Source organism: Tachypleus tridentatus, chromosome 10, assembly GCF_004210375.1.
Source record: "Tachypleus tridentatus isolate NWPU-2018 chromosome 10, ASM421037v1, whole genome shotgun sequence".
NCBI lineage: Eukaryota > Metazoa > Arthropoda > Merostomata > Xiphosura > Limulidae > Tachypleus > Tachypleus tridentatus.
The window spans coordinates 16,762,946-16,782,649 of record NC_134834.1 but is presented as its reverse complement, the minus strand read 5'-3'; the positions used below and the strand labels follow the sequence as shown (position 1 = coordinate 16,782,649).

At 34.2% G+C, this 19,704-nt stretch overlaps 1 protein-coding gene across 1 annotated transcript; it reads left to right on the top strand.

The window, feature by feature from the left end:
* The first annotated feature begins 3,333 nt into the window (after window positions 1-3,333).
* LOC143228800 (40S small subunit processome assembly factor 1-like) lies at window positions 3,334-16,381 on the top strand. Its single transcript, XM_076460162.1, has 6 exons — window positions 3,334-3,463; window positions 5,318-5,719; window positions 7,490-7,663; window positions 14,390-14,476; window positions 14,862-14,908; window positions 15,896-16,381. Exons 2-6 carry the CDS (start codon window positions 5,564-5,566, stop codon window positions 16,056-16,058), a joined length of 627 nt encoding a protein of 208 aa, XP_076316277.1. The 5' UTR covers window positions 3,334-3,463; window positions 5,318-5,563; the 3' UTR covers window positions 16,059-16,381.
* The last annotated feature ends 3,323 nt before the right edge of the window (window positions 16,382-19,704 follow it).

Sequence of the window (19,704 nt, the reverse complement as noted above, 5' to 3'; positions counted from 1 at the left end):
TTTTTTGATGTTGTGTGTGGACTACGTGTGGAATGTATTTTTATATTTATTTCTTTTTCTTACAAAGATTTATAAATAACACTTGTCAATGAACATTGTATAAACAGGGTGGAAACAAATCTGGAAAGTTGGGAAACTGAAAACATTTTTTATGAAAAGCAATGTTGCTTTTAATTACATCAGAATTGGCATATTTCTGATTTATCTGTTGGTAAGTATCGTATTCATTACAGTTGATTCTAAGTTATCAGAAACTCTTTTACAGATAAAAAATACAGCATCTTACTTCTCATTACAAAGTTCTAGTTTCGAGATATTTTGCTGTGCGACCATCTTCCAAAGGGTATATGTTTTGAAGTTTTGATAACCAGATTACAAGTTAAAATGGTTTTAATTAGAATTAAGATAAGTGTAAGCCTGAAAAAATATGTAATTTTACCCTTAGAGGGAGCAGACATTACCATAGATTTGGTATTTTCACTTTAATAGTTGTTTCAAACATGCTCTATAAATCAGTGTTAGTTGAACAAATTTTTAAATCAAATAGTAAATAAAATCTTGTTAATGTGGCATGAAGTTTTTAGGTAGAATATTGTATGACCTGACATTAACCGTGGTGAACCTAACAAGCTGTTTCTTGAGAAAGTGTTTGTCATATAATTTCTTAGGAATTCTATGATATTCACTGATAGCTAAACAGTTGTGTGATTTTCTGCATTCCAAATACAAAGCAGATAGATGGATTGTTTACTAGGTTTATGAACTTTCGTATTTAGGTCTGATAAGTGTAACATTTTACAGTTAAAATGCAGGACAGAGTGTAACATGTTCACAACACAGTATTATAAAATGCTACAACTGTCTTACATTCTTCAACTGATCTGTAGAATTTTCTAGAAATTTAAAGGAAAGGAAGGACAATTCTAAAGTAAGTAACATTGTTGAAGTGAATATTTGAGAAGATAAATAAATTATTGTAGGACTGTTGAATACTAAACTTTACACTGGAAGCACTATTGTATGTAACCAACGTAATTACACGTTCATTGTGGTAGCTGGACTTGCTAATTTCATTTGCCACTTTTCAATAAATTACATGTGGAAAACATTTGTAAAACATGGCTGACACAAGCAGTACTAATTAGTCCCTGTGTTGCTTTTCAATCAAAGTAAAAGATAAACACAAAGTTGGAACATTGCATTTTATACTTTTGTGAGAAGACTTGCTATTTGGAATATGTTACAACTTTTTGACACTTGATGCCAATGAAAATATGAAGGATTTATCCTAGCCATAATGACAACCATCACCAAAATAAAATTGCTGTAGAACAGAATGTATAAGAACTATGATTGATATTGGTATTCCATAGACAGTGTGATGCCACTAAGAGTTTATTTTGCCTTTGGGGTGGATATCTAGTAGCCCTTCCTGATGCAAAATATTCATACAATCAGATGATGGATTTAAAATTTCCAAGACATGGATATCCTTTGTTCAGAATGATTTTAAAAGGATATCAGAAGTACCCAAAGAAAGAAGAGACCTACAAAAAGGGATACTCCATGTAATAAAAGTGTATTAAAAAAAATGTTTCAAGGCTGTCAGGTCTTGTGTACCTTTTGAACATGCTATTGTTTACATAAAATACATTCTTTTCGAAGTAAGAATCCATAAACACAGAGGTTAGTAGACAAATCCATTTGTGTGATTCAGTAAACAGTATGGAACATGAATAAGAATCTACCTGGAAATATGACCAACAGGATATGGATTCACCAAAACGAAGCTTCCAATTATATCTCCCGTTCAACTGTTATATGCTTCAAGAAATTAAAGAATGAAGTGGTTATTCATGCTATTAAATTCAAAGACAGACCATACGAGACACGTTGGTGGAAGTGACCTCTGTGATTTTATTTATGTGCAATCTCACTGTTGAAATAAGCACTTACTAGTTCTTATACTCGATGAATTAGGGGAGGAGTGATATGGTTTGGATATGACAACCTCACAGTGGAAACTACACTGCAAGTTGATTGTTAATATGCAGAGTAATCAGGTAGAACGTTACTATATGTGGAACATAAACTGTAAAGACATGGTGACAAGCGTAGCTTCAAAATCGTTTTAATATATGTAGTATTTTCCGGCTCAGAAGTTAAATGTTGCAAGTGTATTTAACAGATGTATAGGAATTTGTGAAACAACATTAAGAGTATTTCTCTCACCAGTTTAAAGTGATTCCTCTTTTAAGTTAGGCTAAAATAAAGTAAAACCAAAATGAATTTAACTCCAGCAAGTAAAGTTTAAATAAAACAATTGATCCAAAATTCTTAATCTATAAGAAAAGCAAAACAATAACTTCCTCAAAAGTCAGATTGTATCACGATTTAAAATTCCATTTATGTTTCATTAAAAGTCTAACATACTTAAGTTTAAATTTAAAATAATAATACAATTAGAAATCTACTAAACTTATAAATATTTAACTGTATCAGATTTTAAGGCCCTGAGAGGGTTAGATATACTTGCGGCCTCTATTTTCCTAAAATTCTACCGTCTGAAAGTCTTCAGAAATCAAATTATTCAGGCCAAACCTGGTTTTATCCGATTCGCTGAAAAGAAGAACATTACAAGTTATCTTACGGAAGTACTTCGTTAACTATCAATAATAAACACACAGACGAAATGGAAAGCTGAGTAACTTACTATGATAGAAATGAGAAAAATGAAATATACAATAATTTTAAAACGTTTTCGTACTGCGGCAAAAGATAGTACTTTCTCCCTTAAAATGTTTTGAGAAACAGATCGTTGACCGTTGGATACGTTATATTTGTGTTAAGGTTACTGATTTCGTTGATAAACTGCAAGTAAATATAACGTCTCGTGGAATTGGTGTTTATTTGTGGACCAAAAGTCAATCTGTCGCAACCCTTGAGTTCCACCTTTTTTTATGAATAAACATAAGTCAAATTACAACATAAATTATAAAGTACATTTACCTGCAACTTTTAATACAGTAAAATACATGTAGTTTAATGAACAATTATAGAACAGTTCATGCAAATTTGACTGAAGCTAAAAAAAATATTTAAAAACAAATGTTCCAAGGTTATTAGTTCTCTTGTGGCTAGTCAGTATTTTCAACGGTCTAAGGGTGGTAGGATACAATCTTTTTTATTGCTGTTTAAGTGTTTCGATAATTAGTTTTTTGAAATAATTATTAAATTTTTTTAAACAATCGACTAAAACTTGGTCGCCAGAAGTATTAGTAATATTATTATATTAAAACAAAGTTTAACAAAATTCAAGCATAACAATCATTGATATTTTCTCAAGTTTTACTGTTACTGTTTTGTGATCAGAAGATGTCGCCAGTTGTACACCCTACTGGGTTGGCGTACTCATGAGTTTAGATGGATGCATCAGAAGCAATTGAGAAGTTAAACTCTTATGGTATGATTCTCTGTTTTATTTTAATGTAATTATTTTTAATCCTGCCTTTCTCGCAGTAAAATTTCTACTCCATTACATCATGTTCGGTATTAACACAATACCAGAATACTTTAAATTACTTCTACTTGGCCGTAGCACTACTACTAATTATATTCACATTCTAATAAAAACTCAAAATTTGTAGTTATTAGTGCTTGTTGGCTGCCTCTTCACAATTAGAAATTTAAAGTTTATTACTATTTACAATTATTTATTTTTTAACAGTTAGCTGCTTAAGGTTGACTTTTTATATTTATCATATTTGTTGTTAATAGCATTCAACGACATTGTCTCAGGAATAAATATATCACAACTTCATTCCATTTGTTTATTGCTCTTTGTGCTTAGAATTTTTTTATTTCCTTACTACATTGTTGTCGTTTTTATATTTTTGCTGTGTCCCTTGGATTCATCAGAATAGTGTTTCAGTATTTATATTTTCAAATCCCTTGATAATGTTAAAGGTCTCTATTATGCCTTCTCTCATCCAGCATAGTTAGTTTTAATCTCCTCAGTCTTTCTTTATAATTTTTATTCTTTAGTTCAGGAACCAGTTTTGTGGCTCTTTGCACTCTTTCCAAGGCATCAGTTTCTTTTTCTTATTAATGTAGTTTGTAACTTGCATTTTATAATAGTCTTACTAAATACAAATTACAATCACTAGTAGTACTCCTATTAGTAATTGTACCTAAGCCTACTTAACGTTTAAATGTTGTACTCGTAGGCTGCACTGTCCCAGACTAAGCATCCTGAAAATACTTTCAAAAACTACAGAAAGTTTATTTGTGGTAATCACAGGGAAAGGAGAGGATAAATACTAAATTCTAAAAAATATACATGTGTGTGTGTCACTTGTTAATAATTTTCATTATTAGACTTATAGAATAAAAGTTAGTAAACCATGGACAGAAGAGATCATTTGACCCTTCAAGACTTTGTGTACCAGTTCTTGGGAACGGTAAAAATTTAAACCTAACCTTTATTTTTCCAACAATAATTGATTTCCCTTTCAAACTCCTGTAAGGTGCTGGTCTTAACTGGTTACTGTAGATGGCAATGCATTCCTCAAGCCGGTCTACAAATTAGCTCTTGAATGACCTTTGTAAGAACAAGGATACAGTTTTACTAGACTCTTAATAACTTACTGCTTTCCACCATTGACCTGCCATACAATACAGTTAACTAGTCTTTTTCTAACCACTGCCAATGAGATTTTCTTCAGTAATCATTTGTGTGGTACTTTATATCAGAAGCTTCAGAAAATTTAAGTATGCCAAATATATATTATTTCCATTATCCAGATAACAAATAATATGCTTTAAAAATGTTCAAAAATTACTCAAGCAAAAATTTCTAAAGTGAGTCTGTGTTGATTTATTTCTCTATCTTACTTCAAAAGGTGATTTTGTAAAGCTTTATTTATTGTATTATCATGAATTGTTCTACAAAAAAAAGTAAGATAGACTGATCTATAATTTCCATTTCTTGTTCTTAAGAATGTTTGAATAATTAGAGTAAGTATTGATTATTATTACAATACTAAATATTTGCATATTTTCAGCCATACCCAAAATTGCTTTGTCCAGACATAAACTGCATTTGGCTAAATTCGCAGAAAACCTTTCAAATATGAACACGGTTTATTATTAACCATTTTACAGGGAAATCATCTTGTGAATTCATTCTTGTAGTTTTAGACATTCTTTAGATGTGTAATGTGAAGCTAAGTATAATTTTTGGTTTTAAAAATTTAAGTTTTATTGTAATTATGAAAACTCACAGTTTTAAAGACTAGATGTTTGTTTTTCCTTAAAGTTGAAAGTTTTCTAGATGAAGAAGGATATCAGAAGTTCCTAAACAAAAGAAAAAAAATTAAGAAAATGAATCAACTAGAACAGTGATCGACACCACTTCAGAACTGCCTACTCTGTCAAAAGGAAGCGTAAGAAACTAAAGAAGATTCAGAAAACTTCTGAAAATAAATTGGGAGAAACAACAACAACAACTGATAGTGTTAAAGATGATGGGTTGTTATTAACTGGTAAAGGTAAAAGTAAAAACATGATACAGAGGATAAAAGATGAACTAGATTTGGAGAAGATAAGAGATTATACCAGTTTGTCAACGGTCAGCAGTAGTGAACAAACAGTACTGACAAATAACAGTAACAGCAGAGCAAACCCAGAGGTTGTAGTTTTTCCAAAACATCCTAAAAAGGTGAAAATGATGGTGTTGTATTGAGCTGTTGTAAGAGCATTTAATAAATGAATGTTCAAGTTACAGTTTATCAACACAACTTTCAAGTTAGAAGTTTTAAAAACAATCTTATTAAACTGTCTTACTTTTTTGTGAAGTTTTAATCTTGTATTACACTAATGGTCTATTTTCAAGCGACACGAATTATTGTAAATAAGAATGTGTGTATGTAGGCACATGACTCAGAGATGTAGTTTTGAACAGTATTAGTTTCAATATTATTGTTATTTATATCATAGAGAACTCTACACATTACAGTATTCTTTGATAGATTGTTTAGGCAGAGTATTCATGATGAACCTTTTTAGAATGAATGACAACTGCCTGTTGTGAAGACAAGTGTGGAGGACAATGTTTCAAAAGTCTTCAAGTCAGTGTGTGTGTGTAGGTGTTGTTGGTCTTTTACAGTATCTTGGTAGATTGTGGAGAGCGAGTTATGATTGGTTGAATTATCATAGTTTCTAATTGGAGGAGAGATTTCCTGTAGATTCAACTGAAGGCAGCCACAGGGTACTCATCTATCATCCACTATTAAACCTTCACTAAACAAAGATTCTGGATTATAAATCTCTCTTCCAATCAAAAACAGTGATAATCCAACCAATCATGACACCCTCTCCATAATCCACCAGGACACTATAAAAGACCAACAACACCTACACACACACTGACTTGAAGACAAAAAGGCAGAAGACTTTCTAAACATTGTTCTCTACACTTGTGTCTCCACAACAAGCAGTTGCTGCCCATTCTACAAAGTTTCACCCATTATAGTGCTTTGTTTTTAGTGTATAAGTCGAATTTAGACACTTAAATACATTAAATATTAATTAACATTACTCTCAGCTTGTTTTGTTGGGGGTTTCTTAATATAAAGTTGGCTGACAGAGGTTGTAGTTATTATCACACTTAAGTCTTTCATGTGTTGCACATGCATATTTAGCACAAGCCAAACCTGACACCAAAAACTCTGGGTTATGATTGGCTAATTCTCTAGGCCAACTCATTTTGAATATCTGGTTTATGTGATGTTCACATCTGTGCCAAAATGTTCTTGCACATTCAGTAACCATAACCCTTTTATTCTCCTGAAGAATCGTGAACTATTTGAAAGTGTCATTATTTAATCTAGGTTACTGTTGTGTGATACACATGTAACAATTTCATCAGAGTTTCAAAATTACTTTGTTATAATGCTAGTAATCTCTGCTGCTTTGTAATTGTTTTAATGTTTCTGGAGATTTTAAGAGAGAGATTTGATTGATAAAAACTCCATACTGTAAACATGATCAGGGTTGTTAACATTTGGTAACTCTTGTATGCATTTGCTAGAATATTAGAATAAAAAACCAATTGATTGGACTTTTACTTTCAATAGTTTTTGGTTCTGTTGGTGGAATCTCCATCAGAAAAAAATGCCAGTAATTGTTAAACAGAATACGAGTTAAATTAGGTATCATAATTTGTTTGAAAGTATCTTGCAGTAACAAGTATCAATTGGAGAGATACACTACATTGCCAAAAGTATGTGGACACCTAATTATCACACTTGTATGTACTTGTTGAATATCTCATTCCAAAACCATGGGCATTAATGTGGAATTGATCCCCTGTTTGCTGCAATAACAGCCTCCGCTCTTCTGGGAAGGTTTTTCAGTAGATTTTGGAACATTTATGTGCGTGTTTTGTCATAATACTGTCAGTTTGTATAAAGCTTATTTTATTTTACAGAAGTCACTACATTCAGACAGAAAACCTGATGAAGATAATGATTTATCTAAAGATCGTCCAGAGCTAGACTTACAGAAAGCTCGTTACGAAGTTTTAAAATTTGGAATTTCTGGTTTTGAGAAACAGAGAAAAGAAGAAGCTGAAATTGCTTTAGCAATAAAATTAGGTGCAAAGGTAAGAAAAATTCACATTAGGTGTTAATAAGGTGTGGCATTATAAACACTTTGTTTGGAAAGATCCATTAGTCCCATAGAACAGTAAGTAGTTGTAAAACATTTCAAACTAGTATGTTACTTTTAGGTTTATTGGTTTGCCAGCTCTTAAGAATCGTAACAAAGTTAATTTAAATTAGTGTTCAAATTAAATGTTGTGTTGTTTGGTTTTTTCTTAAAAATCTGATTTGTAAATAACATAAATGTATAATAATTCCAGTTTATTTGTGCCCTCGGTGTGGATTCCTGTACATGGTGAGGGGACCTTCCGGTGAAGGTTCTGTTCTTTCAGTTTACCTCCTCTGGGATCTAAACATCCACCCATGTGTGTGCCGTGCATGGTGACCTGTGAAGAGGAGAAAAGGATCCTGGTGGTTGAGGGGGGGTCCAACCCTAACACACCACTTTGCCCTTGAATTCCTGTAGATGAGTGGCTTTGGGGTGGCCCACTTTGGTTCAGTCAGCTGGTCCACTTGGACAAGGGTCAACCAAGTACCAGTGTTGGATGTTCTCAGCAGGTGTTGTGGACATTGTTTCTGATGCTGGTGTTTGGGTATAGTGCTCACGAAACCTTTTTTCATTATGGATCCTCCAAATAAAAACCTAAATAAAATAGTGAAAAAAACAGTCCACAGGTAAACGACCATGTCATGAAGATTCTGAGCAGCTATCTTCAACATCTCTTAACACCTGTTGTACCTCATTGTTTTATACTACACTCTCTTTCAGACAAATCTTTAGTGCAAATGTCTCCCTTTTTCATTCAGAAGGGACTTACTGGCTCTCTAAAATCAGTAAAGAAACTACGATATGGTGACCTATTGGTGGAAACATCCACATCTCAACACAATGAACTTCTCTTGCATTCCTCATGCTATTTTAAATTTGTCACGAGAGTTATTGCTGAGAGGGATTTGAAGAACACCCCAGAGTCGGAGAATCTCGCTGGTTTCTCCACTCGAGGAGTTTCAGCAGTGAGGCGATCTCCACTTTCATAAAGATGGAATTATGATGCCGACCAATGTACTCATTCTGACATTTACATCACCATGTCCACCTGCCACCATCAAGGCAGGTTATCTTAATTGCAGGGTATAGCTTTACACTCCAAACCCTCTCCAATGTTTCAGTCACTCAATGACATCATGCCATGGTTCCTTGATGTGTGCCCTTTGAGGTGGCAAGAACCATGATGCCTATGAATGTGAAGCAGACCATCATTGCATCAATTGCGGTGGCTTTCATCCGTCCTACTTTTGTTCTTGCCCTAAATACTTGGAAGAAAAAGATGTGCAGCATTTGAAAATGATTCATAACATTACTTATGTTGAGGCTCGAAAGTTACTGTCCACCACTTCATCTCAGAAGTATGCTGCTGCACCTTGTTCCATAACTACCGTGGGAGTGCAGACAGATCTCTCTGTGCCCCCAAAAGAATCATTCTCAATACAAATTAAAAGTCTTATCTTCTGTGGTTAAAAAATTTATGAATCAACTTCAACACTCATCTCTGTCCCTTACATACATTCCAACAAATCCCAAGGTCCATTTCCTTTGGTTTCATGTGCAGGCATTTCCTTGGATACATTTTCTTCTCCCACCCCATGATGCAAAACAATCATTCATTCAAGTCCTCAGTTTTTAGAATCCTCTTCCAACAGCAAAGACTTGACCAATCGATCCAGGGCAGGATCCATGGAGGTCAATAAAGAGAAGGGTTCTCCACCCATTTCACCTACACGTAAATAAAAATGGCCACCTTGATAAAATGGAATTGTCGAGGTTTATGTTCTAATCTGGATGACATCAAAACACTGATTGCTTCTTACCATCCTGTATGTCTTTCCTTACAGAAAACATTTCTTAAACCTGTTGAGTCACCTTTCGGCAGTTTTCTTTGTACAGAAATGACAGGCTGTGTGACGGACGAGTGCATGGAGGGGTGGCACTGTTAGTTGATCAGTATGTGCCCACCCTGTCTTTGCCACTCGACACATCCTTGGAGGCCGTAGCCATCTGTGTTTCCTTGGGTTGTACCATCATTGTTTGTTCTCTCTATGTATCGCCTGGAGAGACCTATGATCAATCAGACCTTGATGCTTTCATTGAACAGATGCCATCTACCTTTTTCATCCTGGAAGACTTTAATGGACATCATCCCCTCTAGGGAAGTGCTGATATTGATGGGAGGAGTCTCTCCGTAGAGCATATGCTCTCTGATTACAACCTTACTCTCTTTTTAATACTGGTTCTTCCACTTATTTTCATGCACCTAGTCAGTCCTGTACTGCTATTGATCACTCAGTTTGCTCCCCTTCATTATTCTCCCACTTTCATGGAGGGTCGACAATAATCCACTAGGCAGTGATCATTTTCCTATAATTTTGAGAGAGACTGGCCATGGTCGATGCCACCCTACCCGCATGCCCCGGTGGAAGCTGGATCAAGCAAACTGGTCCTCTTTCACTGCTCTCACAGAACTTGATCCTGCCATCTTCAGTAAGCCATCAATAGACAACTGTGTGGCAGTAGTGACTGACTGTATTATACGAGCAGCTGCTCAATGTATTCTTCAAACCTCGATATGTTTTCCACAATATCCTCATTCGTGGTGGAATCTTGCCTGCCACATGGCACGGAAGACTCAAAAACAGGTCTGGGATACTTTTCGTAGGTGTTGCACACTCTCGTACTGCATCACTTTCCAGCAGGCCTGTGCACATGCTCTTTGGGTAAGCTAGAAGGAATCTTGGATTAAGTTCACAACCAGTATATCTTCTACCACCAGTTCTAAAGTCACATAGGACAAGATTTGAAAGGACAGTGGACAATATAATTCTGTCCCCTTCTCGATCTTGATGGCCAGGAAGTAGCTGAAACACAGAGCATCACAAATATTCTAGGTGAAAGCTTTTGCTGGGTATCTATCACTTCTTCCTTCACCTTCTTGGCCATCAAGACTCGGGCAGAGCAATCACCTCTGTCCTTTCAAGCTGATTGTCTCTGACTATAATCATCCCTTTACACTGGTGGAACTAAAACTGGCCCTTCATCAGTGTGGCAGTCCATCAGTTGGACCTGATGATGTACATTATGACATGCTGTGCCATCTATCTATTGCTTCTCTTGCTATTCTTCTGATTGTTTTTAACTGGCCCTGGCAGGAGAATGTTCTTCCTGATGCCTGGTGCCAGGCTATTGTCCTACCTTTTTCTAAGCCTAGGAAGGATCCCAAGATTTTTCTTCAAACTACCGTCCAATTGCTTTGACGAGTTGTCTCTGTAAGACCTTAGAGAGGATGGTTAATGCTTGTCTCGTTTGGTTCTTCAAATCAAACAACTTCCTCTCGCCCACCCAGTGTGGCTTCCTACAACAGCTCTCCACCGTGGACCACCTGATTCAACTTGAAATGTCAATCAGAGAAGCCTTACTCAAACAACATCTTGTATCAATATTCCTTGACATTGAGAAGGCTTATGACACAACATGGAGTTGTAGCATTTTGCGAGGCCTCCATGTATATTGGTTACGTCGCCACTTGCCCATTTTTATTAAAAATTTTTTTAATAGACAGAAAATTCCAAGTTTTTGTGGGTTCGACACTTTCCCATTCTTTTCTACCGGAACTTGGAGTCCTTCAGGCCTGTGTTTCGAGTGTTACACTTTTCAGTATAAAGATTAATGCCATCACTGAACAATTTCCTCTTACTGTTACAAACGGGCTCTCGTCGATGACTTTCACATCTCATGTCAGTTGTCAGAACATGAGGTATATTGAGCAGCAGCTACAAACTGCCCTCAATTGTTTACTGCAGTGGACCATGGCAAGCGGCTTTAACTTCTCTCTCTAAAACCGTTTGCATGCAGTTTTGCCATCAATGGGGTATTCACCCTAATCCTGAACTCTGTATCGGCAAAGTTGTGCTGCCTGTGGTCCCTGAGACAAAGTTCTTGGGGCTTATCTTTGACTGTAAGCTGAGCTTTATACCACACATCAAGCAACTACGGGTCAAATGTACAAGAGTACTGAACATCTTCCATGTGCTCTCTTCCACCACTTGGGGAGCAGATCGATGTTCTATGCTAAAGATATATCGTGCTCTTATATGATTGAAACTTGACTACGACTCTGCCAGAACTTCAGCTATAAGATGCTGAACCTCATTCATCATCAAGGACTTAGGTTTTGCACTGGAGTTTTCTGCACTTCCCCAGTTCAGAGCTTATACATAGAGTTTCATGAACCTTCTTTGCACCTCTGCTGTTTGCAACTGTCTTTACTATATGCTTCGAAACTTCATTCCTTACCGAAGCATCCCACCTGGGATGTGTTTTCTTTCTCGGTGGGCCATAGTTTTTCAGAACAGACGATCTACCATTGCTCCTTTTGGCCTTTGTATGCAGGTGCAATTGGATGAACTGGGTCTGTCCTTGGATAACATTGTTGTATCCACTGGTCAGTGCATCCCACCATGGCTTCTTACAGTCCCTAGTTGTGACCTATCTTTAAGTCATCTGAGAAAAGTAGACACTCCTGATTGGAAATACTGTCTGTTGTTTGCTGAATATCTTTCAAACCATCTTTTCACTCCTATTTATACAGATGGTTTGAAATCAGGTGACTCTGTGGGCTCTGCCATGGTATGTTGTCATTTGGTGGTTGCGCACAGAATCTCTTCTACAGCTTCTGTGTTCACTGCTGAACAGTATGCCATTTCTCTTGCCCTGGATCACACAGAAACTAAACAGTACTCCAACTTCACTATTTATACTGACTCGCTTAGTTCTCTACTGGCCCTGGAATCACTTCATGTTAGTTCACACTCTGTTCTCACCAATATTCAAAACTGACTGGCCTAATTCTCTTTAACATCTACTTCTATCCAGTTTTTCTAGATAGGGCCACGTTGGTATTCACAAAAATGAGCTCACCAACACCTCAGTTAAATCTATCTGCTCTGGCAGCTTCGTGCCTGTTGGCGATCGACTTGGTATGAGCAACACGAAAACAAACTTTCCCAAATAAAACCCAATATTGGACTTTGACCGTCTTGCTTCCGTAAGGATCGGAAAGAGGAAGTTGTCCTAACTAGACTACGCATTGGTCACAGTTCTTTAACTCGTTGTTTTCTTTTATGTGGAACATTTGCACCAGTGTATAGTCTGTGTAACGCTCAGGTCACAATAAGCTACATTTTACTGTCTTGCCGTCGTTATGACTCTCAACGATGGCACCATTTTAAACATGTTCTGTCCTAAGGTTTGTCCATTACGTTAGACAGTGTTATTGGTGATGGTGACACTGTCCACCTTGGATATGTTTTTTAGTTTTTTAAAGCCCATCAATCTTTTTAATGTCATTTAAGTGTTTGATATTTATTCATTACACCTTTTTAATTGTGGTTCCCTTTTAAGAGTCTCAATCTCTCTAGTTTGATTTGAAATTGTAAAATGGCCATAACATTAAATAACTTGACACCAGGACTGGAAAGGTCAACTTCAGGTGACTAACGCTACTGTTTAAACTACCCGTTAGTCATCCTGGCAAGTTATTCTAAAAATTTTGCAACAAGTTTTTAAAACTTTATTACTTTACTTTTTGAAAATGGCCATAATGTCAAATAACTCTGAACCAGGACTAGAAAGGCCAACTTCAGGTGACTTATGGTGGTTTTTGTACTTACCTGTTTGTCTTCCTGATGAGTTATGACAATTACAATTATGATACAGAAAGTCCTTTACAACTTGTATTACTGTAGTTTTTCTCTTAATGCTGTAAACTAGATGTAAACATTAGTTTTATGCTATTTGTGTTTTTTTTTAACTTTGTTTTGTTTTACCTTAATTTCCTTTTATGTGGTTTACTAAATTTAATTTTAACTTGTTACCGGATGTTTGGCACAGATAACCTAGCTGCTTTGTGCCGTAAAACACTAAATCAACCAACCAACCAGTTTACTTGTTTAATGTGAACTGCACACTAATAGTCTTTAGTTGTTGCTTATGAAAACTGATGACACGCATGTGTATGCATATATCATTAATTTCTATATATTATAATATATACAGAGAGATAACAGAAAAGTGTGACATAGAAACGAACCACATTGATTGAATACAGAGGGAGAATATTATACTGAATAGTTAAGTAAAATCAAAAACAGCAAATCCACTTTTGTGTCTGTTGTATTACAGTCAGCCTGAGGAAACCTGGTGTGGGTAAAATATATCATTTATATTAGAAATAGGAAGTGTAGTGTGGCTGACATGTTTTCCTTTGCTTTGACCCAAGAACTCTTAGAAATAACTTCTTTCTTATGAAAAGATAGGGCCCGGCATGGCCAAGCGTGTTAAAGCGTCGACTTCGTAATTCGAGGGTCGCGAGTTAGCATCCCCGTCGTGCCAAACATGCTCGCCCTTTCAGCTGTGGGGGCATTATAAAGTGACGGTCAATCCTACTATTTGTTGGTGAAAGAGTAGGCCAAGAGTTGATGGTGGGTGGTGATGACTAGCTGTCTTCCCTCTAGTCTTACACTGCTAAATTAGGGACGGCTAGTGCAGATAGCCCTCGTGTAGCTTTGTGCAAAATTCAAAAATAAATAATCTTATGAAAGGATAGTTTACTAATTTTCTTACTTTAAAAGAAATGTGTATATATATAATTTTAAATATTTATTCTCGTTACCAGCCACCAAAGAACCAGTATGTAAATTACAAACAGCTTATTGAAGAAAGAAAACAGAAAAAAACTGAAACCAATGAGCAGAGTACAGTAGTGAGTATCGTGTTATTATTATGTGATAATTTATTACTGTGATTTTGTTTAGTACAGTGACTGATCACATAGTGTATCTAATACTGATGTATTTATAGCTTTGATATTGTTTGTGTGTGGAGAGAGATTTTTTTTATCATTTGATTTAGGTAATAAGGTTTCGGAATGTTTGCACAATTTTAAAATGCAATATTTTGTCCTATGAGAACAATAAATATTTATGTAGGTAACTGGTATTCAAAGTATAAGTAATGCAAAAACACACTAAGTTCTGTGAAAAATACGAAGGGTTTTGTTATTATTACCAAAATACTCCAGTTAATCAAATGTAAATTTTTTGTTAGATATTTTAATTTCAAGACATCTGAAATGTTTTCTCTCTTAGAACCGAAAATTAGGCTTAAGACCAGGAAACGTATCACAGAAGCAAAGGTAAGCATTTTTTATTTTAGATAATGATAAAGAATTAGTGGAAGTTGATGTTTATGAAATTTTGTGAGAGCAAAATCCACTGTAACTAAATAAACAAATTTATTATGTGTATAGTTTTATCTTGTTTTGTGAGAGCAAAATCCACTGTAACTAAATAAACAAATCTTGGAAATTTCACTACACGAAAACCCTGTAGTGAATTTATTAAATTTTTAATTTTGTTCTAATGTTTGCTTTTTTTGTCACGTACTAGAAAATGTCTTTGTGAAAACTTTGCGAGAAATATATTTCCATATATTGAACTCTATGTAATATTGCTAAAATACTGTTAACATACAGATCAGTCAGTTTTAATGTCCGATCGTTTGAGTGCTTGTTGGTTATTGTAAAGTTAAAAGATTTAATATATGTACAAGTTAGACATTTTATATGTTTTCTTACGTAGATTTAAATTATGAAATCAGGCATGTTCAGAATAAAAGACTTCGTGAACTCTATAATGTTTCTTTCTCTACCTAACTAGGATTCCATATCTTATGTAACACTTATTTTTTTCTTATTGAAAACTATTTTGATTGATTAATAAGATAGCTATTGTCACGACTAAGGAACGTGGACGTTGAGGTGTTTTTTTGCACCTTTGTGTGTACCTGTTTGTTGAATTTGTGAATCTAGTACCATGTGACCCTAGTCCTAAGAGCTTTTGTCCATTTATTTCACGTACATAATAGGCTTTTTTTTAAAAGTTACATTCATAGAAAATATTTTATAGAAGAACAGTTCTGTAGAGATAAAGATGAGGAAAAAATTAGCCATTTGAATTTGTACATCTAGTATCTCAATCCTTGTCTTTTATAACAAATCTCTAACTTCAGTGGTCATAACACCTTTCATTAACAACTAAGGCACTTGAAAATTTTAAGGTAAGTGTATATTCTTTAAACATTGTCACCAATAGTTCAGTACCACAATCTGATCTCGTTGCAGAAAGAGGAACAAAAATGCCGTCCCTAGGTTTGATCCTCAGGTGGGAGTATACAGAGGTGGAATACAATTTATCCATAGAAAAGACTTAGATCATATTAAGAAAACCTCACACCAGAAAAGAACTTCAGTAAGCTGCAGAACACATTTTAATTTGTACAGTTGAGCTAACTAATTAAATCATGCTCTTTTATTTTGTATGTGTTCATTATAGTTTGTAAATAGTTAACAACGTGAAAGATACAACACGTGTTCCAAACCATTCGCTGTCTACTTTTATATTGAAGTTATGGTTTAAAATTATTACTCCAAAACAAACTGTGTTTCTCTTTTGATGAAACTGAAGGTAACGTGCACAGTCACTATGCACTTAACTGAAAAGTTGAGTGACATGTGAGATTTGTTATCTTTTCAAAATGTAATCTGGAATGATTTTGTTATGTCCTTTCTGATGTAAAATAAATAGAGATATAAAGACTTAAGAACAAATCTGTTTGTTAGATGGTACACACACATAATGTGGAAACATTTAACCCACACGTGTTTTCCAATAAGAGGGAGTTTCTTTAATGATGGTAACTTCTCATCATAAATCCATGTTTCAAGTAAAGTTGATATATTTACCAATTATAAGTGCTATTGAACTAATACTAGTGTCAGAATGGAATTGTTTGGTACAAATATTATGAAGTTGCCACATTTGTTAATGCACACCTTTGTTGAATTACTCACATTTCAAATGCATACATCCAAACCACATACTGTGTAAATATGAATTTAGCATGAAATCACCCTGAGATAATGCTCTTACTAATGATTTTATAAACTAATTTGTAGATGATTACACATCTTATCTGTGTAACTAGATTCATAAGGTTAAAGTGTTCAATTCTAAGATATATTTAAATGAATTATATTAATTAAAAATACAATACTTAATATTACACACTGTGTTATATTCTTAAAAGTTCAAATTTGTCACACAAAAAAAGAAAAAAACTTGGAAAATGCTTCTGGTTTAAGGAAAAAAAAGTATTTGTTTAATCTCAAGTCTCTATGATTACCACAATTATATTTTGTAGTCAAACTGAAGTACAATTTATATAAATCCCTAAATAATAATAAACAACAGCAAGTTATTTATGTTTACACAAATATTGATTTTTTATATTTATACATGTGCTTTGCATACTATATACAAAACAAACTATTAACTAAACATTCCTAAATAAAATGATTTCTCTTCAAATAACTACCAAATTTTTAGCTTAAATTTTTTCCTTAAAAAAAACACATTTTTATTTCTTAATTAACTGATGTACATGGATGTTTTTGATGTGGAAAACGAAAGATGTTTTATAGTTAATATTTTACAGAAGTAACTGGTACAAATGTTTCTGTCCCGGCATGGCCAGGCGAGTTAAGGTGTTTGACTTCTAATCTGAGGGTCACAGGTTCGAATCCCCGTCGCACCAAACATGCTCGCCCTTTCAGCCATGGGGACATTATAATGTGACAGTCAATCCCACTATTCGATGGTAAAAGAATATCCTAAGAGTTGGCATTGGATAGTGATGACTAGCTGCCTTCCCTCTAGTCTTACACTGCTAAATTAGGAACAGCTAGCACAGATAGCCCTCATGTAGCTTTGCACAAAAGTAAAAACAAACAAACAAATGCTCCTAAAAAGAAAACAGTTTAATATTTACAAATAATAACTCTTATTTTTCATAACAGGTATTTTGATAGTTTCTAAAACTATTTTTTATCTAAATCTCTAAAAATACATTTTACTTTTAATGAATATTTTTCACTTCAAACACTTGCAGTCATTAAAAGACACTCGAGGTATAAGATTTATATTTTAAATTTAATTCAAGCAAAATATTGGCCACCTAGAGAAACGTTTTTGTTGTACTCTAAGTAATAAATACTAAAGGCATCCACACACACAAAAATTACTGACAAGTAACAGATATGTTAATACTTCACAATGAGGGGGCCCTATCAAAATATGTTACAAGGTAAGAAGTATACTATTTGGCAAAACCAAACATTTTAAATTCTAAGCTCACTACATTTTATATAAATATCAGGCCTAAGGAAAACATGCAATGGTTCTAAAATGGTTGTAAACTCTTATTAGAAATCAAACCACAATATAGCTGACAAGAAATGGAATTTTCAATAAAATAAGAAACTTCCAAAATTTCAACATGAGTGTTTCAGTACTTATTCTGTTAAAGAAACATTCTTTTAAATAAAGACATTTGTGTTTAATACTATATATTTTTTGGTAAAAACAAAACTTGTTAATCATAGAAAAACCCACTTTCACGAAATAACAGTGTGAAAGAGGCACGATCAAATCATGGCTAAACAACAATGGATGAACAGTGAGTAAACTTGCTGTGTTACATCTCTGGTTCATGTTGTTAGTGAAAATCAAGTCTTTGAAAACCAAAAATGGCAAATGTGAAGTTGACAATACTTTATATAGCAAGGAACATAAGTACAATGTGACCCAAGAACGTTCAGAAACTACTGTACGTGCAGGACCTTGTGATATAACGTTTTGTCTAACCTAGTAATTAAACCTATTACTAAGTGCTCATATATCACACAAGGTTTGATAATTAGGTACAAAGTTTTGATGTGTTTGTCGGCTCTATGTGTGAAAAAATGAATGACATGCCAGGTGAATTAGAAAATTGTGAATAATAACTATAATTCAAATATTAATATTTATTATGCACAACAAACTTGGTGAAATAGTGCTATATTCTTCATAATTATAACAGTAGAAACAACTTTGAGCAAAATTCAAAATACACAAACACAGTAAAAAAAAATATCCAATATCTAAAGCTCTGATTAGAAAAAAAAAAGTTATAACACCACAAGAGGGCAAGGAATAAATGAATTAATACACTTACGAACACTATCACTAAAATTTTCAAAAAAATAAATTTAACAGTTTGTTAGAATGTGTAATAGAAGAACAGAATAAAATTTACATATTCCAAATTTCATAATTTAGTGTTTTAATTGTTACACATAATGTTGCATAATACTTGAGGGACATTGTCCCTAAACCTGAAAGAGTGCGAGTTTTCGCTGAATATACAACATGCTACTGTCACTAATTGTATATAAAGTTACAAACTCGTAGCCCAAATATTAGGCTATTTAATCCTTTTATAATCTTACAATTTGACCCAACGGCTGCCATACAAATTAGGTTCACACAGTCTCAGTCCCTACAGTGGCTCAGAATCACATAAAAGTGCGTATTTTAGTCACTGTAACAGAATTAATCTCAAATTATACTTTTGTGCTACTTCCTAAATATAACCATTCTTATGATCATTACGACTTTTATAATACGTGATTCTGCCGTCTGGTGGAAAAAAACATTTTACTCGGTAAATCGCATGCAATATTTTGTGAAAAAGGCTTAATAACTAGATAAGATGAATTACAGGATCTAGTATATACTAATATATTGTGAGAGGCGATATGTGTTTAAACAAAAGTTCAGGTTTGGATGGAAATGTGTTTTGTACACCCACTTGATTTTCAGAAGTACAAACGATTTTCCATGTTACACTCCTTTAAAGAAAATAAACGAAACTTATAAAGCACCATTTACATTTCTATACGCGAAATTGAAGCAAAGTTTTAATTTCAGAAAAGAGAATAAAACGTAGTTGGTACGAAGCGTTGAACCACGCCCAGGAGGTGTGTACAGATCAGTCTATAAATATCGCTCAGAATTCTAGGACCAAAATAAACTGGTTTCGGTAACTGAC